Consider the following 27,067-nt stretch of genomic DNA (forward strand, 5'->3'; position numbering starts at 1 on the left):
TCTGCATTCTGTCCATCAACTGTGGTTTTTGCATTTGTCACCCTGAGTGGGATGGGTATGCTCAGATGTGAGTCCCATGTTCTCCACACCACTGGATTCAAGCAAGCCGGGCTGAAGACGGCTGGAATGCCAGAAACCAGTCCTCGGAAGCTTGTTTCCGGTCCAGGGAAGGCATGGCTTGGCAGTTCGGGCTGGACTGTTCCCATGAAGCACAGGGTCAGACTGATTTGCATATGGCCATGTCTGAACTGGGGTGGTGTGGAGAGCAATAAAACGATGGATTCAGGCCCAGATCTCTGTACTGGGGTGAATGTATGACATTGTTCTGCATTCTGTCCATCAACTGTGGTTTTTGCATTTGTCACCCCGAGTGGGATGGGTATGCTCAGACGTGAGTACCATGCACTCCACACCACTGGATTCAAGCAAGCCAGGCTGAAGAAGGCTGGAATGCCAGAAACCGGTCCTCGGAAGCTTGTTTCCGGTCCAGGGAAGGCATGGCTTGGCAGTTCGGGCTGGCCTGTTCCCATGAGGCACAGGGTCAGACTGATTTGCATATGGCCATGTCTGAACTAGGGTGGTGTGGAGTGCAAAAAAACAATGGATTTAGGCCCAGATCTATGTACTGGGGTGAATGTATGGCATTGTTCTGCATTCGGTCCATCAACTGGGGTTTTTGCATTTTTTGCAATTATCACACACATTTTGTTTTCATCATTACTATGTATATATTTGGTTATTATTTCCATTTCTTTTCCTCCATTTTCATGGGTGGGACTGTTGCGTTGGTCCACTGATTAACCCTCCTGTAGGGTATGATATGATATAAGATTGCTGCCTTTCGTTTGCTCCTTGGAGTTTATGATGTATAGAATATATATGCAATTGATGACCATTTTTCTGTATTTTTATGTAATAGCTTTCATACAATGTTTTGCTGACTCATACATGGCTTCTAGTGGGGTAGATTGACTGTTAAGGGACCGATGACTATCCACGGCTTGATTTTGTTACATTTTAAAAATATATCTATTTATGCCCATACTTTTCTTGTATTTGTACCAATTTACGGTACTATTGTCCTGCACAGTGTGCATATACATACAATGTGTATTTGACCTTATCTTTTACAAGATGGCGTCGAAAATCGGCATTTGGGGAAGTCCCTCGTCTATGTTTACTCCCACAACGGAGCTTTAAGTTGGGTCATGTGTCAAGTGTCATTGACACTGACTAAGGCTTACGCCGAAACGCGTTTGTTTGCTTTTCATTAAATTTAAAAAGACCGCTTTGGAAATCACCAACCCCGGAGTGCTGTTGTCCTTTTTGAAGTAAGAGGATTTTGAGCGATATATATATATATATATATATATATATATATATTTATTTATTAAACACACAGACCTGACTGCATGCAATTACTCCAGCAAACATGCAGGGAAGAACCACTACGCAGGAAAGTTTTTCTTCAGTACATTATTCCCTAAACTGCAACTATCTCTATATACATATATCTATATAGCAACCAATGTGCCTCTGAACACAAGGACGCCACTCCGCTGGTGCAAGTTAACAAACTTTTTATTTTCCGTGGTTGCACATTGTGCCCGGTTTGTTTGAATCTCCCCCGACGCGTTTCAAAGCTCCTGCTTCTTCCTCATGGGGTCATAGGCAGCATGTGACGGAATTAACCACAGTCGTCTTCTATCCCTCAAATGCACACACTCTCCAGTGAGGTATGCTGGGGGCTGTAGTCCGATTCATATCCTCCAGTTGGGTCCGTTATGTGCCGTGATTAATTTGCCTTTAAGTTCATTTCACCGCCCTCCAGTGGGCTCCAGGCACAAGATGCAGCCACTTAATCATGAATCACCAGCACAGATTTTCGGCAGAGAAATCCACGCCATTCAGTCCCGTTTTGGTAAGTCTTGCCGGGTGGTGCATCCTTCGCGGCTGAGGCCGCCGCGTTTAAACATCAACCAATGTGCCTCTGAACACAAGGACGCCACTCTGCTGGTGCAAGTTAACAAACTTTTTATTTTCCATGGTTGCACATTGTGCCCGTTTTTTTTTAATCTCCCCAACGTGTTTCAAAGCTCCTGCTTCTTCCTCATGGGGTCATAGGCAGCACGTGACGGAATTAACCACAGTCGTCTTTTATCCCTCAAATGCACACACTCACCAGACATTCTAAAACTGCTCACATCAAATGTTTGTTTTACTAGCATAGTGTAAGCATAGGATTAGCGTGGTGCCATCAATGCTGAAGTTAAGAATCATGCCAAACTGGAAAATGGCAAGCAACATTTAACACTCAAAGCAGAGTATTACAGCGTGAGAGTGAGCATGAGTGTGAACGTCTGAGTGTGTGTGTATTGTCCTCTTTCTAAAATATCCTGATACCACACAATGATTCGAAATAAGGAGACAGCTAGAGTCTATCTAAAATGGCGGAGCCATTATTCACCATGAGCAACACGTACAGCCTTAGGCTCAAGTAAATACTCTGCTCAGCTGTAGAAGTCTAAAACGTGATAGAGTGCTGTAATAAAACACTTCATATATATATATATACACCAAGAGAGGCTTAGGACAACAGAATTTGCATTCAATGAAGAAAATTGAAAACAGAACCATGCAATATAATGATAAATAACGGCTATCAATGCAGATCTAAAAATGCATTTGAATACTTATATGTGATTTAATTTTTAGATTCCCATATCATGGGGCACCTATAAAGTATATGAAGACAATATAACACTTGATGAAAATACAATTGGCCTATTCACAACTTCATAAAAAGTTAGGGATCACATTTAAATTATCTTGAAAGAATGAAGCCGGGGTGTGTGTCTATTCGTGATAATATTTAGTGACAATAAATATGTTTCTCTAGAATAAGTTCTTAATGACTTATTAAGAGGAAGTTCCTGATATAATACTGAAGAACTTTGAATAAAAAAAGATTAATTAGCCTCAGCAAGATTTACAACAATTCAAAGTAAGTGTCAAGTCGCCTAAAAAAACTATGACATTAAATACTCGCTTTATGTGTCATTTAGGAGTATAACTAGGCATATGGTTATAAATTGCAGGCATCTATACATGCAGTGACTCTCACATCAAAGAAACCATTTTGGAAATCAGTTTACGAGGTCTACATATATTGAAACAATATACACAAGTTATTTCTGCACTCAATTTTTGGGTTATTATGAATAAGGTTCAATTGGGATCATGGCAAAACTAATGGAAGTTGTGTACAGATGTACAATATCTATGGTTATGGGACTGTGGGTTTTAAAAGCTCTTGATGTGAACATAAAACAAGCATTGGAAATGCAATAGGTCTCGCATTAGGAAAGTTTGAGCAATTGGTATTGTAAAGGACACTTTTTTTATTTATGTGTTGATTTTGAAAATAGCAAAAGTAATAGCTTTGTCAGTTACAATGTCAATAGTTTTAACTTTCGCAAATGTGACACCTATAGCATTTGTAATGCAATGTGTGTTGTCTTTACGTGACTTAGATGTATTGATATTGCAAATAACAATGGCTTTTAATTTTGTAAATAATTAATACTTAAATAAAATTTATTGTAATTTATAATGGCAATAGCTTAAACGTTTGTAAAATAATTTTGTGAAGATTATGTTCAGTGTATTTTATTGTGACGAAAATCCAAGAACAGTCAGAATACTGTATGAAAAATGTGGGCTTTTCTCTCCACGTGAATAAATCCGGGGTTAAGCTCCGTACATGCTTCGGCATTGACATGCTAATTGCTTAACTGGCTGACTGTTTTTTGCGTTTAAATTGGTAAAAACAGAGACATCTTCCACAGGAATTCGCGGCTCCCGGTGACACCACCAGTTATTGTTCTTGGGGCGGGAGCCATCGAAAAATCCTTTCAAATGCGGAGAGGGCAAAAATCCCGGACTATAAGTCATAAACAACAAACAAAGAAAGCTGTTAAACATGCCTCTGTGGCTCCTGTGAGGATTAAAAAAGAGAGTTCCAGACAATTCCCCGGATAACAAAATCACTTTGGAACTGATAGGTTTAACTGCGACATAGTTTAGCCACACATGAGACAAGGGGTGCACAGGCGGGAGTGAAGAGATAGCGGACAAAGTTGTATGTAAAACAAGCGGAAGGGATAGCAGGCTGGTTCCCCTGGTTAGGTGTTGTCGCAACAGGCCTGCATTGCTGTGGGGAGGGGGGAGGAGAAATGCGACGCGGCAGGCAGGGGAGGGGGCGGAGCGAGGGTGTGGGAGGAGGGAGAGCGGATTAAGGAGAGCGGGAGGAGGCAGCGAGTGAAAACGGAGGGCATTGCTGTGGGGAGGGGGGAATGTTAAATATCAAGATCCACTAAAGATATGTTGAACACGAACAACGAAGGGGTAAGTGTTACAAAAACATGAGTCGGCATTTTTTGTCCCACAGTTGGACCTTCCAAGGGGGAACAGCTGGGAACTCCGGCTAAAGTGACACATACTTAAGGCACCAGTGTCGCTGCAGGCTGATTATCAGAGGAGTGAGTCACCCCACACCTGCAGACACAAATGGTCAGAGTCAGAATACTGTATGAAAAATGTGGGCTTTTCTCTCCACGTGAATAAATCCGGGGTTAAGCTCCGTACATGCTTCGGCATTGACATGCTAATTGCTTAACTGGCTGACTGTTTTTGCATTTAAATTGGTAAAAATAGAGACATCTTCCACAGGAATTCGCGGCTCCCGGTGACACCACCAGTTCTTGTTCTTGGGGCGGGAGCCATCGAAAAATCCTTTCAAATGCGGAGAGGGCAAAAATCCCGGACTATAAATCATAAACAACAAACAAAGAAAGCTGTTAAACATGCCTCTGTGGCTCCTGTGAGGATTAAAAAAGAGAGTTCCTAGTACTCGTGAGTTGATAATGAAACAAAACTCCCACGCTAACCAGGACACGGCGGGCAGGGGAGGGGGCGGAGCGGGGAGAGGGGAGAGGTGCGACACGGCAGGCAGGGGAGGAGAGTAGGAGGAGGAGGGGGGAGGAGAGTAGGGGAGGCACGGCCTAGCGGCCGTGCAATCAAGAAGTGAGGGGGCGGAGCTGGGGGAGGCTGTGCGAGAGAGAGTAGGCAAGGCAGGCGGCTGGGGGCATGTGCATGCGCTTTTAAGCTCAATGCGCATGCGCATTGAGCTTAAAAGTCACGGGCACTGCAAGGAATCGCCACGATTCCTTGCAAGTTAGGTAAAGAGTGGTTAAGCCCCCATAGTCTCGGAAGCTCGATGCGCATGCGCATCGACAGGCGAGACCTAAAAAAGACACGAGGAGCATTCGCCACGAGTATGAGCTGCTTTAATAAGGGGGGGGGGGGTCTTATCTTTATCTTTTCTGTCCCTTTTTCTAATATTATTGTATATCATCATATGAAATTGGATATTAAGGTCTGTGTTTTATAAAGTAAATTGTTATTTGTTGGTAATGAAATGAGTGATGTTAAATATGGAATTATGATGTGTTAGTGCTTCTATATACCTTTGTACCTTGTGGCTAATATAAAAAAAATGTTTTAAAAAAAGTTTTACCCTTCCCAAGTAAATAAACATATCAAAGGGCCCTGGGCTGCTATGGCCACTGCCAAACAAAACACTCTTGTTCACGCAACCATGGTGTGAAGCTGGGGAGTGCAACATCAGGATGCCAGAGAGAGACTGACAGCTCAGAACAGCTGATTGTGAGAAACCCGCGACTCAACGTCTAACTCTAACCCATGGCTCGAACGTGTCTTAATCCCCTGATATTTTTCACTCATGAAAGACAGATTTCTGTACGGGCTCCGCGCTAACGTCGCCAGGGAGTTCAACAGACATGTCAATAAAGCTGCCCTCGGGGCACACTATGACCCCACACAGCGAGGGTCTCGAATTTTGCCAGACTAGAAGAAAGGTGCACGTGGTAGGCCGGCTCGCCATCCTTTTGAAGAACTAGTACGCAGCAGCGCAAGCCGGCGTGCTGCGCAGCGGTGGGGGAGGGGAAGAGTTGCTTGGCAACAGCGATGTCACTGGTGAAGCCACTGTAAAAACACTGGTTTCCAACCACGTGGAAGAACGCTCCGTATTGTCAAGCAGAGAAGCCGCGCGCACGCTTCCAGTCGCAGCAAAATTCACTAATAGTTATCACGGACGGTCGCGATACAACGGCAGAGTCGGAGGAGGCGCGCCAATGCGCTCCTGGTTAATGAACAACAGGTGGAGTGTGCTTGGGCTGCGGCGGTTCCAGGAATTAGTCTAGGGCAGGGGCATGTTGCAAGAGAAGCAACACGAGTACACAGCAGGAACTGGTTGCTAATTCAACTGGCCTCACTCAAGGGAGCTGCTCAATGTGATCCACATGTGTGGCAGCGCCATGACATACTAAGGACACCAAAAGAGCCGCGGCCGCTGCAACACAAGCCTGCTCGCTGCAGCCAGGGTATGCGCATAAGGAAGGGCGCGTTTCTGCAGTGTTTAACAAACGGAGGGAGGTATATCCGGAGAGTAGCAGCAGACGGCCAGCTAAACTATAAGTCTGCAGACAATGCACAGCTGTAGCCATAATTCCAACACGAACACCCTGTGGGTGATGTAGATTCTTCACTTTTGATCGAGTGCTCTTCTCTTCTTGGACCACATATTAGAGGGGTGAATATTACAACGCCATCGTCTCAAAATGCTGTCGATAAATTTAATGATTCGGATGATAACTATTTTTGGGATACCGACTATAATGGCAAATACGTATTTAAAAACAGATTATTCCAGTTGATGTGGTCCTCCAGAAAAACAAGAAAACAGAACAAGACGGAGGGAAGGAAGATAAGGGGAAGGGGGAGGAGAAATGCGACACGGCGGGCAGGGGAGGGGGCGGAGCGGGGAGAGGTGCGACACGGCAGGCAGGGGAGGAGAGTAGGAGGAGGAGGGGGGAGGAGAGTAGTATGAGGAGGGGGGAGGAGAGTAGGGGAGGCACGGCCTAGCGGCCGTGCAATCAAGAAGTGAGGGGGCGGAGCTGGGGGAGGCTGTGACAGAGAGAGTAGGCAAGGCAGGCGGCTGGGGGCATGTGCACGCGCTTTTAAGCTCAATGCGCATGCGCATTGAGCTTAAATTTCTCGTGCACTGCAAGGAATCGCCACGATTCCTTGCAAGTTGGTTCAAGAGTGGATAAGCCCCCATAGTCTCGCAAGCTCGATGCGCATGCGCATCGACAGGCGAGACCTAAAAAGTTGATTAGAACATAAAGGGCCAGATGTATCAAACAGTTTTACCCATTCTGTGTCTATGGGAAAATGTGTTCATACACCTGGCTCAAAGAAAAGTGTCTGTGACATCTTCCTGGGTATGATGCAGTTTGGAATGTATGCATTTAGGTTTAAAAACTGTCTTGTTATTACTAAGATCAAGAGTTTTCTTTTGAGGAGTGTCTAAGTTAGGTTGGTATTTATGTATATATTTGTCTGTGTTTGTAATAGTTAGGTTGATGTTTTACTCACAGAAAACCATAGAAATTTAACAGTTATAGCTATACTCATGTTAAGAAACTATAACTCTTGGTTTAACAGCACGAGTAATAGTTTCTTCACATAAGTACAACTACAAGTATAACTATAACTGATGAATTTCGATGGTTTTGTGTGGGTAAAACATCAACCTAACTATAACCTCAGTTTTTTTTCAGTGAATTTCTATTTTGTTTAACATAAAAGTAACATATAATTACTGTACGCTAATACAAATACCGCCTCGCAAGGCCGTGGTGGCATGGAATGGCTGCAGGGCCTGCAGCCAACACCCCCGCCCACATGCACCCAACCCCCCGCCATGCACAACGGGGGTCTGGTGTGTGACTGGGTAAGGTTTTTTTAAATCTTTTTTTAATACCAATAGGGCTTCGGATCCGCTAGGACCCACGGATCTGCAGATGATCCGCATCCCTAGATATCTATAAAAGTTTCTCTTTAATACATCCCAAAGTAGTAAACAGATTTAGACAAAATTACAAACGGGTCTCTTTCTAGAACAAGATCTACTTTTCTGCAAAATGAATGCAAGTAAGGAATCAGAGAGGTAACACCCGGCTGAAGCACCTCAGTCAAGACGCTAGTCTTGACTGCCACTAAGGGTAGGTTGTGGTCCAGGACCTCAGCTGCCTTGTGCGCCACCACTGCAAACGAGTCTCCCTCCTCTGTAGCCAAAATAGGAGGCGGAAAACCAGGCCAGCATCAGGTGTTGAACCCACTGGCTTTACCCAGTTCCTAATACCAGTTGTCCTCCTCAACCGGGTAATCTCCATAGGGTCCAAAAATTCGCCCCAAATGTCTACCCCAACAGGCCTATCCATCAAATACAGCACTGGCTAAGCTCCGGGAAGAATGTCCTCAGTCAGCAACGGACACAGGGCTGGACAACGCTCATCTGACTCTGTACCGAATTCGAGAATAACAATGGTGACTGCCCCGCTGAGGGTAGTTGGTGGTGTTGGAAGTGGAGTGGGCACCGATGAAGTTGGGTAGGGATCGCACCAACGTTTGGAAAATTGGGGAAGCGTGGAGCGTGGAGCAGACCCAGGACCAGGCCCGCCAACTCACAGGACCTGGTCTGCCAACGCTCCCTCATCTCGTCGGATGACTTCAAATGGCGTGAGGATAATGAAGAGTAATTTGACATCTTCTACTTCTTGTGTTTGTGGGACTTACCTGATTTCCCTGATGACAGAGTGCAATGATGAACATTGGGAGGAGCTCCGCAAATGGTCCAAGACATCCCACATGTACAGGACCTTGAGCTTCACGGAGTCAACCGACGTTGGGCGGTGAGGGGTTTGAGGGATCATTCCCTCAGTACCTTGGGGTGCATGATGTGGCAGTCCTCACACCTTAGTCGTGTCCCGGCACCAGGTACCACAAACACACCGAGTGAGGGTCTGTCACCGACATTTGCCTAAGAAAGGCCCGACATGGCTTGAAACCAGCTGTTTCCTTTAATGACATCATCAAACCAGGAAATAAAAAGACAAAAAGTAAAGAAAACTGTCTAAATGCGACTGAGTGAAAGCTCAATTCGGATCAGGGCTATCTGGTGCATAAAGGAGAGAGGTGTCGCCTATATAGGTACCGTGCACGTCATTTTCACCGCGGACGATGCTGACGCAGAGCTAATGACACCACCTACTGGTGCACAGGGGGACTGCTTGAAAATCTTCTGGATCCAGTCTGACACCTGGGGATATTCAAAGGTAAGGAATTTGTTGGTGGAAGTCCCTATCACATCCCTAACCTACTATTGACAAGTCCTTTTTTGTAGTGTCAACCCTGGTTCCCTACTGCCCTAGAACTATCAGTAGATGTGCCTATTCTGATTCCATTCTTTCCAACTCAACTTCTGAACCCACAAAGATTATTTCCTGATCTGATCTCTCAACCAGTCCATCGGCTTAATAGCGTGGATGGTTTTGGGTAATCCTGGATAAGGCCAGGATTCTCAGGGATGCTGCTCAGCTCATTTGCCAATTTTGATTCCCGGGAACAACAAAAGCATAAAGATCAGCCAGGTTGGTGTGGAATAATTGGTGCATGGACAGGGGTGTAGATTCCGTCTCAGCAGATATAATTCTAGTGGTTAATTTTTTAGCTTCCCAAGAAAAGACCTACAGGACAGTCAATACTTAAAAGCCAGTAATATCAGCAGAGCATATGAGAGAGGATGATAAACTGGTGGGAGAACACTCATTGATTTGCCACCTTTTAAATAGAGTAAGATTTTCAAAACCTACTTATAATCTCGTGTGGGATGTTGATATTATTATGAATTTATTTCTCATTTGGCCCGAGAATTTCTCGTTATCAATAAAGTTTCAGTCTGCGAAACTAACCGTCCTCTTTATCTGGGTTCTTTGAAACGTTTTTCTAATGTCAAAGCTTTAGATGACTCTTCTGTAGATGTATGCAACTGGTGTATATTTCCAGGTTCATAGAAGAACCAAATCAATCTTAACGTCTGTTTTCTATACTTATTTTCCTCTTCAGCCTAAATTCTGTGCGGAAAATTGTCTACTTGAATATATTGTTAAAATCAAAGTTTTGAGAATGCCTTCCTCATCTCAACTCTTGATCTTTTTTAAATATCCTCCCTAACCTGTTCCTTCTACTACCTTGGCTCGCTGGGTCAAATGAAACATGAATGTGGCAGGCATTGACACTTCTGTTTTTGGGGCTCATTCCACTAGAGGTAACATGGAGTCTAAAGACCTTGGGCTGGTGCGGGTCTGAATGTTATTCTCAAATCAGCTGACAGGTCAAGTGTTTCCACATCTAGAAACTTTTATTACAAATCTATTTCTCATATTGCTAATTCAGTAGTTGCTACGCTTTAAACTAGCATAATAGGAGCCTCCATTCTTGTAAGAAAATGTAGATTTTCTTAGTTTTGGTGAAGGAAACTCCTAATTTTATTGAAGACATGGAGAGCATCACCCCACTGCATTTGCATCTTTAACCCTCCCCTTTTTTCTTATAGTGCCTGTCACACCCATAAACCAGGTGTCTTAAGAAGGATTTTCATAATGGAGATCCCCTTGGAAGACATTATTTAACTCTCGATCAGTTCTTCAACAATCAGGAAGCTTTTGGCGCTACTAGCGGCTCTTCTCAATCCCAGCATGGTCGTCCTCTTATGGACATCATTACATCCTTGAGACTTTTTTACTCTACTAATGGCATCTACTAATGGCGTGTTGCAGTTACAGTTTCTATATGTCAACATTCTTGATCTGCTCCAACAAGTAAAGATGACTTGTTCCCAGTCAAGAAGTTTATAGAGTTGCTGAAACATGATTGGTTGTTCCCTATGTGACTGCATACTCTAGTTTTTTTCTTTAAGTAGGATGGAACTGATATTTTATCTTGGCTGCTATATAAATACATGCAAGAAAAGAAGGCATAATACTCATCTCCCTGTAGTTAATACAATCAAGACTTTCTTTCACTACAACTAAGAAAATCTTCCTTTTGTGAAATCTGACATTCACCGGATGGCCACTTTAAAATAAGCAAAACCCTCAGATAAAACTGGCAAGCTTGCTGTCTAGTTTATGCAGTAGTTTCTTTTATCAGAGCATATTCCAGTAACTCTTGATGGCCACACTATACAGCTAGCAAAATAACAAAACTGCAAATGTGAATAAGTTGAAATATACACATGATAATTATTTGGGCAACTTCACCAAAGGACCGTTAAAGTAGGTAAAGTCTTAGGTGCAATTATTTGTGTTCCTTTCTAACAAAAAGCACTGCTTGCTTATACTTCAGGAATAAAAGGGTGTGGGCTAAAGTCTAGTCAGCAAAATGTGCTGATCCTCCAGATTTCTGCACAACACTACACAACAGTGAGGCCTACAACGTTCTTGTTGTGTTAAGCAACACTCCAACGTCTGCTGAGGTGTTTGCATCTTACCTGCTATTTCAAAAGCATTTTTCTGATGTTCACTGTCTTCCAGCCTAGAGATTGTCATCCCGGTTAAAGGAAGTTTTCCCTAGTCAAATAAGAGAAGGAAACCATAAACCAAAACCAAGCATACAGAAGGCTAAAGAAATATTTGCTGCCTTTTAATGTCTTTCATTGTAAATTTACTTTGGAGCATAGACTACGGGAAAACAGCCACTAATGGTGTGGCATGTACTAGCAACATTATTTATGATTGCTTTGTGAAGAAACTGGCATAAACAATTCTTTTTTAAAGCACACATATAGAATCCAGATAAAATGAAACAAAATACACAAATCAAAGCATATTAGTCATGTTGCCTTTTCTTTCAGACAATACCACATATTATGTTCATTACATACCAGTGTATTGGATAAAAATACTAAAACCTTACATATTTTATTCAACATACAAATACATTAAGTGTGTGTAGGCACGACTAAGTGAAGCTAAGAATATTGTCAAAGAGAATTTGTTGCACGTCACTGATATACTGACTAGGTATGTATCCTTGTTAAATTCTAGAAACAAATTCCTACTATCTTGCCATGTCTCACTAATAAATATATAAGTATAAAAATGTACCCCGTTATCTCTGCTTTTACAAGTCTAAAGGCCTAACTAGAGTTTCTCATAGCGTGAGCAAAAAAAATAGTTTTCGGCCACCTTGATCTCAGCCCTATGGGTGGGGTGGGGGCGAAAAAGTCTTCCATCTACACTGGCCTCATAAGAGCAGATACATGTCCAGGAGGATTTTTAACTGAGGTAATGTGCACCTTCTAAATTTTGTATAATTACTTGATTCAACTGGTAAGGGTATCAGATGATAAGCATAGCTTTCTCTTCTATCAGCAGGGGTCAAAATAGATACTATATACTTATAGCCCGCTGCTAAGGGCTATAGTGGTCGTTAAAAGCCTTGTACCAGAATTGTAGTGGCGAGGGCCTAGAACGAGTGAGAGCCTTCACAAAATGGTATAGCCCAAGGCAGAAAGGCTTTAAAAACATTCCACCCATCAAGGGTAGAATGTTCTGAATTAAAAAGGGGAAAATAGAAAGACAAACATTGCAATGTTGGAGCAGAAGGCTAATTTTTCATCATTGAAATGTCCTAACATATATTACATTGAATATTTTGCAATTCATGTTCAGTCAATATCTTTTCCGGATAGCATCACTAGAGGCAGTGCTTGACTTGATTCAGTCCAAAGTCCTACACGACACTCTGCAAATGTAGGTAACTGTAAAGTTTGGCCACTAAATGGTAATACCCTTAAACCCTTTCAGCAATTATAAAAATCCGGTATTGACAAGTCCTCAAGCAAAACAGGATTGAAGTTAGAACTGCCTGTTATGCAACACTAACAAGCATTGGCAGCTAGGGACCAGTTTGCCGCACTACATTAAGTGTTCTTATTATTTGTGGTTTAACCCTTTCGATGCGGATGACGAGCTCAGCTCGTCAAGCTGCACGGTTGAGCTGTGCTGATGACGAGCTGAGCTCGTCATGAACAATGGGAAATGAGCCCAATGCAGCACAGGAGGGGAAAACACCTAGCAGCCAAGGTGTTAAACTGCTGTTGCCCACCTCTGATGACCAGCTACCTATTGGCCATTAATTAAATACATTAGAACACAATCGAGAGGCAACAAAACAGAGAACACATGCAAAATTGGTATCTAGAACATCAAAAGGAAATTAATCAAACAATCATACGGTTGATTCTGTGACACTAATCAATGTCTTCTTCACCAGATATAAATAAGTGCACCCAATACATTTTGCCTGGTTACAGGCTTCTTCAGGGCGAAATCCTGTACCCAGCCAGACAAACTGTTTAAAGTAGAAACGTCGTAACAAATGACACACCAGTGTTCCAGAAAGGCTCTTATGGCTGCAGAAAACTCGAAAATTCTGTCAGCTGCCGGTAGTCACAGAAACAAGATTTGATGCCATTATTGTGAAAAATGACATATCCATGTGGTGCCATGTTTGGCAACAAGTAATCCAACCACTAGCGTTCAGAGTTTGTACACTGTGACAATTACATAAAATCTTGTTTGTTTACCTACTAGCAGTTGATAGCATTTTTTTTTTAGCTTACTGCAGCTATAAGAGCAACCAGGCAAAACGTGTTGGCTGCACTTACCTATATCTGGTGGAGAAGAAATTGATGAAAGAATCTGTTTTGCAAATGGGAGATGACCTCCTGGCTGGTGACATAACTACACACATTTAATCGACCACTTACAAGGCCGAACTGGCTCTCCCCACCCTCCATCCCCAATCCACTGCACCATTTAGACGTAAGGAAACTTATTTATTTATTTATTCAAAGTTTTATATAGCGTGAACAAGATCTATGCAGATATCAGAGCGCTTTACAGAAACAAGGGGTAGGGGCAACAGGAGGGTGATAAAACCAACTATTGGGTACAATATAGTAGTCGATAATGAGTGAGTAGCAAAATAGGATAGCAAACATGTAACAATATAATACCAATAAACGATCAGGTAGCCGATAATACACAAACGGTGCAAAGTCTTTGATCCAGCAATAATAGAGTTCAGGTGAACTTGGCCATAAGGATGGCTTTGACCTCCTTCTTAAAAAAAGCAGTGGAGGAGATAAGTCTTGTTTCAGGAGGGAGTGCATTCCAGATCCTGGGTGCCATTCCTGAGAAGGAGCGTTTGCATGTTTTTTCCTTCCGGAATATTCGAGGTTTCAGGAGGAGATTTTTTGTGCTTCTTTTGGATCTCGAGCCTCCAGATATAGACAGCTTTTGAGTGAGATAGTTGGGTGACTTGTGATGTACGGCCGAGTGTGTCATACAGGCAATTTTCAGCTGTATTCTGGCTTCAACAGGCAGCCAGTTCAGGGATCTCAAGTCAGGGGATATATGCGAATGTTTTCTAGAACCAGTGAGGAGTCTTGCGGCAAGGTTCAAGGAGGCTCTTAGGGGAGCGGTTGTTGAAAGGGGGAGTCCGCTGAGGGCCACGATTCCATAGTCTATGCGAGGGATGACTAGGGCTTGTACAGCAGTTTGGAAGTCATTAGCTGGGAAGAAGGGTTTAAGTTTCCTCAGAGTGTTGATTTGGAAATTAGCTCCTTTAGTTGCTTTGCTAATGTGCTGCTGCATATTGAGGTTGGTGTCAAGCTTGATGCCTAAGGATTTCGCGGATTCCACAATAGTGGGTTGGACATTGAGGGCAGTTAGGTGATTAAGCCAGGTTTGGGTGATGGCGATTTTCACAGGAGGTGAGATCAGAAGGAACTCAGTCTTCAGAGCGTTTAGTTTGAGGTGATTATCGGCCAACCAGGATTGTGTATTTCTGAGTGTGGAATTCAGAAGTTTGATGTCTTCCGGGGATTGTAGTTTGAGGTACAGTTGAGTGTCTTCGGCGTACATATGGAAGTGTACATTAGATGCTTGCAGCACGGTGGTGAGTGGTTCCAGGACGAGGTTGAACAATGTGGGGGATAGGGAAGATCCTTGTGGGACGCCTAAAGTTGCAGGTACAGCTGAGGACAGCACGTTGTTGATCTTGAACTTCTGAGACTGGTTATGTAGGAAGGAAGTGAACCATTTGAGAACAGTCCCGGATACACCCTTTCTGGTATTTAACAGCTCCAGTAGGTTCTCATGTTTGACAGTATCAAATGCTGAGGAGAGATCAAGAAGGATGAGGAGGCAGGAATCATTGTGATCAAGGATTTGGAGGGCGTCATCAATTATGTGCGTCATAGCCGTTTCCGTGCTGTGTTTCGCTCGGAAGCCTGATTGATGAGGGTTGAGGAGGTCAAACTGATCAATGTGTTTTGTCAGCTAGAGTTGTACGCATTTTTCCAGCAGTTTGGCCAGGGTGGGGATATTAGTGATAGGGCGGTAATTGTGTAGGTCAGCCGGGTCAGCTGTAGGTTTCTTGAGTATAGGCGTGACTTGTCCCACCTTGAGGGAGTCTGGGATGAGTCCTTGCTGAAGGGAGCTGTTAATGATTTTAGTCCAGAGTGGGAGGAGCAGGGGGGTGAAGTCTTTTACAGCATTGGCAGGTAGGGGGTCTGTGAAGTGATTAGAGGGCTTCAAGGTGCCAAGCAGTTTGTGGATTGTTTCTTCAGAGTAGGTGTCAAAGGACGACCATGATGCGTTGTTTTTAGGTTGAGTCGTGGTCATGCTGATGTGGCTGGAGTATCAGCTTACATCAATGAGTACATCACTTCTTAAGTTATCAGTCTTTAGCTTGAAGAAAGCAGAGAAGTCTTCACAGTGTGGAATATCGCTTGTTGTGGTGTTTGCTTGTAAGGGTTGCATCTTGGTTTGTGTTTTGACTAGTTCAAACAGTTTTCTCGGTCGGTTTTTTGCTTGGTCCAGCTGGTGGCTAAAGAAGACAGATTTTGAGCACCTGATCGTCCTAAAGTAGGCATTTCTCTTGTTCTTAAGCGTTTTAAGGTGCAGTGCTGAGGGGTCAGATCTCCAGGTGCGCTCAGCCATTCGCATAGCACACCTGTATTCATTGAGTCTACCATCATACCAGGGGTTCGAGTTCTTGGTGGAGACTCTCTTCAGTTGCAGGGGGGCGGCTTCGTTGATTATTGAGTTCATAGAATCGAGGTAGAGATCGGTCAGCGATTGAACATCAGAGGTGCCCGAAGGGGGAAGGAGGAGACTGCAGTTGTGGGGAGGCAAGGAGTTAGGGTTAAGATTCTTCATGTCCCTTTTCCAGATCTTGGATTTGGTGGGTTGAGCTGGGTTAAGTTTAACTTTTTCATTGATGAAGAAAGTGATAATGTGGTGGTCTGACCAGTCACAGGGTTGGATCTCCCCCAGTTGGTTAGTGTCCTCTCTGACGATGATAAGGTCGAGGATCGAGCCTTTGTCGTGTGTCGGGCTGTTGCAGATTTGGGCGAGGTCAAGTGCATTAAGGAAATATTTGAGACTGTTCACCACTGCGTCTTTCTGATCGTTCCAGTGGAGATTGAAGTCACCCAGGTAAATTTGAGTGATCTGCCGACCGGCGTTGGATGAGATTGTGTCCATAAGTTGTTGGGTAAGGTGAGGTTGTCCCCAGGCGGGTGGTAGATGGCATGTAGAGAGCATACAGGTTTGCCCTCGCTTGAGATATCAAGGCAGAAGAGTTCATAGGAAGTGAGGGAGGGGGAGGTGACTTTGGTAACAGAGAGGTTGCTCCTAAAAATGCATGCGATTCCCCCGCCCGTCTTGCCGGACCTGTCGAGTCTAATGATGTGGTAGTTGAGGGGGACTAGTATGTCCATTATATGTGTAGAAGTTTCAGTTAGCCACGTTTCAGTCAGAATGGCTAGGTCAAGATCCATTGATATGATGAGATCCGCGATGTCGGAGGAGTGTCTCGGGCCGATCTGCAGTTGAGTAGGATGCATTTGAGTCTGGGGGTGAGAAGGGTGGTCGAATGTTCTAGAGAGAGGGGGACTTTTCTGAGATTATTGGGGACGGATCTTCTGTTGCTTAGAGTGGGGGGCCTAAGGGGATTTGTGAGAATTGTGGTTATGGGGTGGTGTGTGTTGGTTGTGTGTTTTAAGGGACCTGGGACATATGAGCGGAGGAGGGTGCATAAGTCGTGGCCCGAAAGGGTGTTGAGGGCGCGACGGGGGCGGCAGGTGTGATTGCGAGCGGGGATAGAGGGCCAATGCGGAGAGTATTGATTGAGGGGGTCTGTGGGGCGGGTGGGCAACTTGTTGTATGAGCAGGTGGAGGTAGGTCGGGGGTGTCTGGGGTGTGTGATTAGAAGTTCTTTGATGTGTGGAGATCATCTTTGACTTGTAGGAGGGTGGATATAATCATGTCCAGAGTTGGATTGGGGATGGAGTTGGGGATGAGAGCCGTGGGCGAGTGGTTGAATAGGGAGCTAGAAAGGGAGTTGGGGAGGGCGGGGAGGAATATGCTAGCGTAAGTGCAGGGCTCTGCAGTAATAGTAAGTGGGGTGACATTCGATGGGTGGGACAAGTTGTGGGTGAGGGGTGTGGATGAGGTAGGGGGGAGGATAGAGTCATAGGTGAGGACGCTGGTGGGAGGCGGCGCAGATGGGTTGAGGGATGAGTGTAGGCTGGAGACGGCGGGGGTGCGAGGAAGGTAGTGGGGGCTGAGAATGGGAGGGGAGAGAGGAAGGGGGTTAAGGTAAGGGAGGTTGTGTGTTCTGTGAGTCTAGTTGGGAGAGTGGGGTAGTGGGGAGAGAGAATGGGGGGGGGGGGGAGATAGGGTGGGAGATGGACCTGCCGCGGGCGTGGGGGATAAGTTCAGGGCGGTGGTGGGCGGGGGGGATAAGTTCAGGGCGGTGGTGGGTTCTGCAAGACTCGTAGGAGGTGTGAGGTGGGGGGTAGGGAGGGGGGGTATGGAGGATGTAAGAGGGGGAGTGATCTTCGCCAGTGAGTAAGGGGTGTGGACAGGTTACATCGGGTGGGTGACTGACTACAGCGCTGGGAGGATGGGAGAGGTGTGAGTCGTTCAGCTGTTGTGATAGGTTTGGCGTGTTAGATTGAAGATTGGAAGTGGAGGGTGTTGTTTGGACTGAGGTGTTAGGAATGGAGGTCCACCGGTTGGAGATGTATTCTCTGAAAGTGGGGAACAGGTTGTCGAGTAGGTCGAGGTTCCTATCAGTGGATTGGAATAGGATGGTCCCGTTGTTGTAGATGGTGATGGTGGCTTTGCCTGGGAAAACCTGGGATGGTGTGACAGAAAGCGTTAGGCCATGAGCAGATTTTCTGGTGGAGGAGATAGTGAGAATGGAGAGTAACGCTTTCCTCCACTGTGCTCTACGTAGAGTGTAGAGAATGATATGGGTGCTCGTGGCTCCATTGATCAGTGAAAAGTAGGTGTCCACAAACGGTGTTTCAGGGTGGGCCTTCAGGAGTTTGTGTTTGAAGCGTTTGGCGTTTTTTTTGGTGAGCTCGAGTGGGTAGTTAATTTTGTATGTGTGATTGCCCATGCGTTCCATGGGGGAAGAGGTGTAGGTAGACGAGGGGGGTGTGCGAGGGTGAGTGAGAGAAGTTACAGGGCTGTAAGAGTGTAAAGAAAGAAAAGATTGAGGATAGCCTTAGGTATGGGCAGTAGATAAGGATGACTAGTCTAAGATGGCCGCCAAAGTGGAGGAATAGTCAAAGATGGACGCCAAAATAGCAAATAGAGGGACAAGAGTAGTAGTCCTTTGTCTATTGTTGTAGTGATTTACAGAGTTTAGTTTCCCTTTCTACTCAGGGGTAGGTCGAATTAGTCCAGCTTCCATGTTGCTTGAAGGGGAGGAGAGAGCTCAGCTTCTATGCTGCTAGATGGTGAGGAGAGAGGCTTATCTCGGTTTTGCTGATCCCTAACCGCGTTGGTATGTAGCCTCATGGTCATCTGGTGGGCAGAGGGGGCGATTTATGGCTCCAGTTTATGGCCCCAGCCATTTTGGACAATGGAAGGTGAAAAGATCGCAAAGCCCGCGAAAATAAATAGCATGCAGATACCAGTTTAAGATTCCAGGCAGAGACTGAAAAACCGGCATGAGTATTCAATGTAATAATTTTACGTGCAGATACCTTCCGGGTCGTCAGGCTGCACTGACGCTGCTCAAATCAGGCACCTTCAAAGCAGAGCGGCGCTGTGGCTGCCCAATCACACAACCAGGGCACACCGGAGACGCTCTGAATGCCAACTGCTCCGTTCTCGCTGATCCTGTGGGAGGGGGGAGGGAGGGAGGCATCCAGCTGGAACACCCTCGATCACCCGCGCCGGGTCGGTCCGCGCCAACTCCCGTCCGCTTGTCTCCCGCCCCGGCAGCCCCAATGACACCGACTGGGGTGGGGGGGGGGGGAACCCTCCGCGGCAGCAGGGCGCCACCTCCTCCGGGCGTCACTGGGGTGCGAGGGATCCAGCCCCTGGAACGAGCAGACAGGCATCCAGACCGCCGGGACACACAGGTCCAGCCACGAACAGACAGGCACACAGATCGCCGGTATAGGCACACAGACCTCCCGGCTCAGCGTCGACAGGTCTCCCCCGCTGCGGTCCAGTCCGGGGTCCACGGGCAGGGTGGGGGTCAAATGCAGGCGGTGATTGCAGGCAGGCAGGGCACCTCCGCACTCACGTGGGCAGTGGGATTCAGTCGTCCGTCGGAGCCTCCCAGGCGTCCGCAGCAGGGATCCAGGCTCAGGCTCACACCCACGAAGTCCGGTGCAAGCGACTGTGATTTCCGGCGGGTCGGACAGCCCCGGTGGTCCGCACCAGCTCAACTAACCGTCCTGGGCTCCGCCGATGTTCCGTTGAGGGTTGCAGGGGTCCCAGCCGTCAGTGTTACAGGTACGTGTTTTACATCGATATTCCAGTTACTTTTAGAATCCAGTTACTTGTGTTCAGTCCAGTTACTTGTTTCCTCACCAAAGATGAGTGCTATCAGGGATAATTCCAAGAAAGGGATCCCAAGCACTAGGAGCTCCGGACTAGAGCTCCTACCAGGCGGCCATCTTGGTGTTTTTGTGATTGGTTTTTTAGAAAAGCCTTGTGGTAGGTATAAGGGAAAAATTAGGTCTGCCACACTGGCTTGAGCTCATTCATCAGCATGAGATCTGTATTCTACAGGAAACCTGGAGCTTTACTCCTACTTTTAACCCAGGGTTCACAACATTTCACAAACTGGCAATTCCCTCTAAACACAGTCGCCCCTCTGGAGGGCTCCTCATTCTGATTAAAATCACAATAAATTGTGTCACAGAGGAGCTTTCCACCAACAATCGAGATAATCTTTGGGTCAGACTCAAAGGCCCACCGGGCAAGTGCATAGACATTTTTAATGTCTATGCTAAGAGTTCAAGAGCAGGGAGGTCACCAACTCTGCAAGCCCTAGATGAGGCATTGGATGCAAAGCATGCCACCTACCCCTTAATTGTGGGTGGCGACTTTAATGTAACTTTCAAGCCCCTCGATTGGGAAGATATTCTAGAGGCCAACGAGGAGGATAACGTGGTCGGTTGCATAACTGGAGCATACGCTAATAAAGAAGTGGCCACAAGCAGCCCTACAGTTGAACTCTCTTACCCTTGCACCTAGGTTACGGGTCGCAAATGGAAGGACCGTTTCCGACAAAAGCGGGGGAATGACTTGTTGGGCCAAATGGGTCCAGCCGAATAGATTATATACTCGTGGATCTTATTCTATGGCCACTTGCAGTATACATATCCATAACCCAGACCTGTGAAAGCGACTACAACCTCCTGAGCCTGACAATTAAGCACCCGTGGGGCGAAAAGGTAAGGACAGCTCCTGTTCTCCTCACCACAAGAGAGGTGCTCCTGCAAATGATAAACGCCGGCTTAATTGGCCCACAATCCTGGCGGACGAACTTAAGCTTAGCACCTTAAAAGTGATCTTGAGAACAATCCGAGAGTCTTGCTATCCCGAGGAAGTGATTTGACCAAACCAGTAAGTTGTAGTGCTCTACACTCCAAGTTTTTTAACCATTTGGCAAGAAACTTGGTCATTCAATTACATAAGGCCAGGCCAAATCAGGATAAATTCCTTAAAACGACCTCATGGATCTCAAAAGAGTGTAGATACCTAAAAAGACAGGCATCCCGGGCCTCTAGCTTAGTGCATGGGAGCGATACGCCACCACTAAGCCGGATTTTAAGGCCCAGGATGCTGGTGAACTGATGCAAGACATTTGTTTGCCCTAACTGCGGTTCCCAGGGATAGCTTCTCAATCTACTAGCTAGAGGCCCCGGATGCCGATGAACCGATGCAATACAAGCGTTTGCCCTAACTGCGGTCTCCAGGGATATTTTCTCAACTTACTAGCAAGAGCTGCCATCACCCGTGCATTTTGACTCTACATATCCAGCGTATGGGAAAGAATATCGTTGCTGTGATGATACTGGATTTAACTATTCTTAGGCTTTATAGGGCACTTTTCTCAACCACCTGATATTTAGGATCATATAATATGGCACTGACTGTTTGATTGATGACTGTTTTCGGAGGACCACACTAGCCATTATCTTAGGAGCATATTGATGACCACAGGCAGTGAAACAGTTGTCTAGTTTTGAATTGGGATAACAAAACCTTATCGATTGATGCTTTTGGGAATTGTGTATTTACTAACTTCTAGTCATTTCGCCCTGAGGAAGCTCCCAATGTGGGTGGGAAACGCTTTGGCTGACAAGCTTGTTGAAATGAACTGAATCATGAAATAATATTTAAATAAAGAAGTGAGGTGTGGCCAAGATGGCGACCGGAGCAGACGTGTAGTGGTGAAGCTCCCCAACCCGGACCCCCGTAAGACCCCTAAAAGAGACAACCCCTGTGACAGTGGGCACCGAATCTGGCAGCGACAGTGCAGCTGGTGCCCGTGTGCTTGGAGAGGCACTGGTTGCGGTGCCAGCCCGCTGTGCCACCCGTCCCCCACCGCGGAGTAGGCGCTGCCGAGTGCGGCAGAAGATGGCGGCCAGAGCGGCGAGATAATCGGCGGCAGGCCCCAGCAGCATACAGCTCCCACACGACTGACACCTGAGAGGCTTGGTGGGGGACCGCGATTAGAGGACCGGCGCAAGAGTGATTCGCTGAGAGGCAGACAGAATAGCCTCCGCCGGTGTGCGCGCTCACCTGGGGAGGCCCGAAAATCGAGGCCCCGGATCTGGGGCCTACACCACGCAGATACGCTCGGGCCACACAAGAATTCCTGAGAGCAGGGAGGGGACCGGCATCCTGCGACACCATGACTGGAAGGTCGGGGAGAATGCGTGTGTGACGACCGCGTCCGCCGAGCAGAAGTGAGGCGGAGGGACCAGGCCCTGCCAGCGTGTACACCCGACTGGGGAGACGCAAAAATCGAGGCCCTGGCTGTGGGGCCTATAACGGGCAGGTGTGCCCCTCCAGATACCCCGCCAACAGAGAAGGAGCCGGCTCGCTGCAGCACCGGGAGTTCACCGCTCAGAGACCCCTGCACACTCGGGAGCTCAGGGACAGCTGTCAACGGCAGACCCCGACACCTCGTGGGAGCCATCTACTGCGATGGGGCAGGCCGGAAATCGAGCCCCATGCTTTGGGGCCCACATCGACCGGTTAGCCCACTAGTCATCCACTGGCTGGAGAGAAGGGTGACAGACTTGGCGCAGCAAGGGGGCCCCATTGCGACACGCCCGTGGGACAGGCCAACCATCCGACTTCACCAGCCGGGGCAAGAGAGCCAGAGGCCAAGGGGACTGGAGCGGGGCAGAGAGGACGGAGGTGCTGGGCTGGCAACAACAACGCTTCCCTGTTGAGAAGACAGAGTGTCGGGGTTGCACTGAGCCCTGCACCAGACCAGTCCTGAATGAACAGTGGGGAAGAGACCCTGGTCGATACTGCTGGCCGGTGAGTGGAGTTTGGAAGGGGCCCCACACAGCGCACCCCCCAGCACAGTGAATTAGACCAGGGGATCGTCTTGCGCTGTTTGGGAGGGGCGGACAGCCAGGCAGTACAGGCATGGACGTGTAGTCCCTGCGTCATTACGGGGCCCGCAAACAGCGGGGCGCGTCTACCCCTTCCCTGAGACATCAAACATCCCGGGCCACCCCGGATTAGCCCAGGCAACACAGTATGGCCAATACAGGGCGCAGAGGAGGCCGCACCATTACAGACATGCTGGCCAAGAGCGCCCCCAAAAGAGAGAAGGGTCCTTCCTCCCCCGCAGCAGCATTAGAAGCCCCGGGCCAGGAAGACAGAGTGGCCCCCATCACTAAATCCTTTCTAGAGACCCTGTTTAACTCCCTACGAGAGGACTTAATGACACTTAAACAAGATATGGCAGCGGAGCACCGTGAACTGCGCCGTGACGTTGATGGCTTGGAGGAAAGCGTGGCAGCAATGGAGGATACGGAACAAAACCGGAGCGGGGAGATGGAGCACTTGCAGCAAGAGGTCCTCCGCCTTCGTGAACAACAAGTGGACCTGCAGGCGCACATGCGGAGGACCTCGAAAATTGCTCCCGAGGAACAACATAAGGGTACGGGCAGGGCCATCCGAAGAGGAAGGAGAGAACATCACCAGCGACCTCGAGGACCTGTTCCGGGAGATTCTGGGAGAAACGGATGACTTCAAGATACTTATCGACAGGGCGCACAGAGTAGGTCTGATGCGCCGCGCGCCTGCTCCCCACCCGACATCCTGGCCTACCTACCGGACTTTCCACTTAAAGAGCAAATTCTGAGGGCGACTCGCAAGGACAGCCTCTCCACCACCATGGTCATCCGGTGGCGCTATTCCAGGACCTCTTGGCTATTACCCTACATAAAAGGAAGTCCTTCAGGAGAGCCACATTGTTCCTGCGGGACAAGGGGGTCCTCTATTCTTGGGGACACACCTTTAGGCTGATTTTTAAGTGGAATGGGGCCCTACATCAACTCAGGTCACTAAAAGGACACATGTGCCCTGCTGGGCATTGATTGCGAGGAGGATCCGCTGACGCAGGAGGCACCGCCTCGATCTTCGCAGGAGAGAAAACCGCGACCCTCATGCGACGGTTGGCAACGAGTAGGTCGCAGACATTTGCCCAAGACGCACCTTAAACCAGACCCAGCAACAAGGGCGCAGGAACAGGCCCAGGCGGTCCAGGAAGTATCCAAGGACACAGCGTCGCTGAACTGATGCAGCGAGAGAAGGGGTTACAACATTGCACTGGTAACAAGCGGGTCTGATGGGGGTTCGGGTGGGGGTCCACTGGGGTTGCCACAGCCATGCGCACCTCATTGTACGACTACCACAGACCTGAACTGTACCTGGACAGGTCTGGGACTAGGACTTGCCATGGGATGTTTCTTGTTGGGGTGGGGGGGTCCTCCATGTTGGGGTGGGGGACTTGGGGTGTTTCGGGGTGGGGTTTGTTTTGGGGGGGGAGGAGTGGGGGGGTACCCTTCTGTCCACATTTTATTTTTCTGTTTTCCTCCCCAAACGCTACACAGAGCACTAGCGTCCTTGACCAAGAGATGATGACACACACGCGGCTCAAGATTCTTTCCCTTAATGTGCGAGGGCTGAACAACCCTATCAAAAGGCGCACCGTCCTATCCCTCCTAGAGCACTCCGCAGCAGATCTATGCCTCCTCCAGGAAACCCACTTGCTTCCGAAAGACCAGCACTGCCTCAAGTCCCGTGCCTTTCCCACGCAACTGTACTCGTCCTCTTCCAAGAAAACAGGGGGAGGGGGCGATACTGGTGTCCAGATCATTCCCGGGCAAAGCACTCCGTGAGGCGGAGATTAAAGGGCGGCTGCTGGTATATCGGTTCCTTCTCGCGGGCCAGATGCTAATGGTGGGTTCCATCTACGCCCCTAACGAGGGGCACGAAGTCTTCCTTCATAAATCTTTAGCGGCCGCCAAAGCCAATACTGAGCGACAATTACTGTTGGGGGGTGATCTCAACCTAGTCTTCCATAACATAACAGATCGTTCCTGCCAGAGGTTGGGTCAGGTGGGGGCCCTTTCCAAGAACGGGCACGCGCACCTTCAGGACCTAGGCCTCACTGACCTGTGGAGACACTTACACCCACGCAGTACAGCATACACTTACTATTCGGGGGCCCATAAGACCTATGCCAGGCTCGACTGCTTCCTGTGCTCGTCCTCACTAACGTCGCGGGCGCACGCGATAGACATCCTGCCAGCGTCACTGTCCGATCATTCCCCGGTAGTGGCCACTTTCTCACTGCCAGCCGCACCACCATCGCAGCGACACTGGCCTCTTCGGGACTCCCTTTTGCATACTCCATCCACAGTAGACTGGATCAAATCTGCCATCACACACTTCTTAACACACAATGACAACACAGAGACTTTGCGGGCAACGCAATGGGCCGCCCTTAAAGCTGTATTACGGGGCGAATTTATTTCTATCGCCACAGCCGATAACAAAGAGAGAGCGCAGAAGAGGGCAGAGATTACACATAGGGTGGCCGAACTGGAGCAAATGCACCAGCGCACAGGAGCTGCGCAGGCTTGGCGCCTGTTGTGCGCGGAGAGGAAAATGTTGGCAGCCATAGACCAAGACAAGGCAGAATATGCGGCCCTCCGCCCCCGCCATGCCTATTACACAGGGGGGGACAGATGCGGACGCCTGCTGGCGAACAAACTGCGCGAGCTGCGCCAGAGAAACAGGGTGCAGAATGTCCATACTGCCCACGGAGACTTGGTGTCAGAGTACCGGGAGATAGCGGAGGCCTTTGGAGCATTCTATGAAACCCTCTATGCAGGTGACTCCCTTGATACTCAGGCGGGTCAGACGTACCTAGAGGGCGCACACCTTACCTCCCTGAATGCAGCCCAGGCAGCATTCCTAAACAGGGACATCGGCTTGGAAGAGTTGGTGTCAGCCATCTCATGCTTGAAACTCTGGAAATCCCCTGGCCCAGACGGGTACCCGGCAGTCTTTTACAAGACGTTTTGCCACCAATTGGCCCGCCTGTTGCGAGATCTTTTTAATTCCTTTGCCCAACCTGGCGCGATACCGGCAGAACTTTTAGAAGCCGTGATTACGGTCATACCGAAACCGGGACGGGATGCAACCCGCTGTAGCTCATACCGTCCGATATCGCTTTTGAATATCGATTTTAAGCTGTACACAGGTATTCTTGCAACTCGGCTAGCATCCTATATGTCGCAACTAGTGGAACCGGACCAGGCAGGTTTTATACCGCTAAGTCAAACAAGTACCAACACCAGATGGGTGCTCCACCTCATTGAAGCTGGATCGCGCACACGGCCCGACTGCATGCTATTGGCAATAGATGCCGAAAAGGCCTTTGATAGGGTCCACTGGCCCTATCTTGAACAGGTCCTGCAGCGTTTTGGGCTCGGGACGTGCTCTGTACCCGTATCCTGAATTGCTACAGGCTGCCTAAGGCGATGGTACGAATCAACGGGGACATGTCCTCACGCTTTCCGATTGGCAGAGGGACCCGACAGGGGTGCCCCCTCTCCCCTATCTTATTCGCCCTTTACATGGAGCAGTTAGCCCAAAGGATTCGGCAACATGATCTCATCCAAGGGATTAAATTCGGTGGTGATACGCACAAGATTAGCTTATATGCGGATGACATTTTACTTTCCCTCACCGACCCCGTCCAATCGCTTCGAGCTCTTTTTATCGAAACACACGACTTTGCACTTGCGTCCGGTTAAAAATTAACACAGATAAATCCGTCGCCCTCAATATCTCTCTGTCGGCAGAGACGCTGACTGAGGTCCAGAAGGAACACTCTCTACAGTGGTCCAACACCACGGTCCCATACCTGGGTGTCCTTTTGGGTCCCACCATCCCAGTTACCGTTGCAGCGAACTATTCCAGACTCCGTGCGCAGCTCCGTGGAGAACTCCGGAGATGGAAACACCATTCCCTTTCCTGGCTGGGAAGAAAAGCGGCCACCATGATGACACTCCTGCCGCAGATACTATATCTATACCAGACACTTCCCTTGCGCCCGCCGGCAGGCTGGATCCAGCAGACAAAGTCTGAACTGGCACTTTTCTCCCGCCCGGCATGGTTCTCCCGCCCAAGCACGGTGGAGTGGGAGTACC

The 27,067-nt window shown here is 47.8% G+C and overlaps 1 protein-coding gene across 2 annotated transcripts in view; it reads right to left on the reverse strand.

Moving 5' to 3' along the window:
* ARHGEF7 (Rho guanine nucleotide exchange factor 7) overlaps nt 1-27,067 on the reverse strand; it is a 1,058,374-nt gene that overhangs the window by 395,988 nt on the left and 635,319 nt on the right. For both annotated transcript variants that reach the window (XM_086934741.1, XM_086934740.1), the window contains exon 14: nt 11,477-11,555. In XM_086934741.1, coding sequence (XP_086790867.1) covers nt 11,477-11,555 — 79 coding nt within the window. The remainder of the gene's footprint in view (nt 1-11,476; nt 11,556-27,067) is intronic.

Source organism: Lissotriton vulgaris, chromosome 8 (assembly GCF_964263255.1).
Source record: "Lissotriton vulgaris chromosome 8, aLisVul1.2, whole genome shotgun sequence".
NCBI lineage: Eukaryota > Metazoa > Chordata > Amphibia > Caudata > Salamandridae > Lissotriton > Lissotriton vulgaris.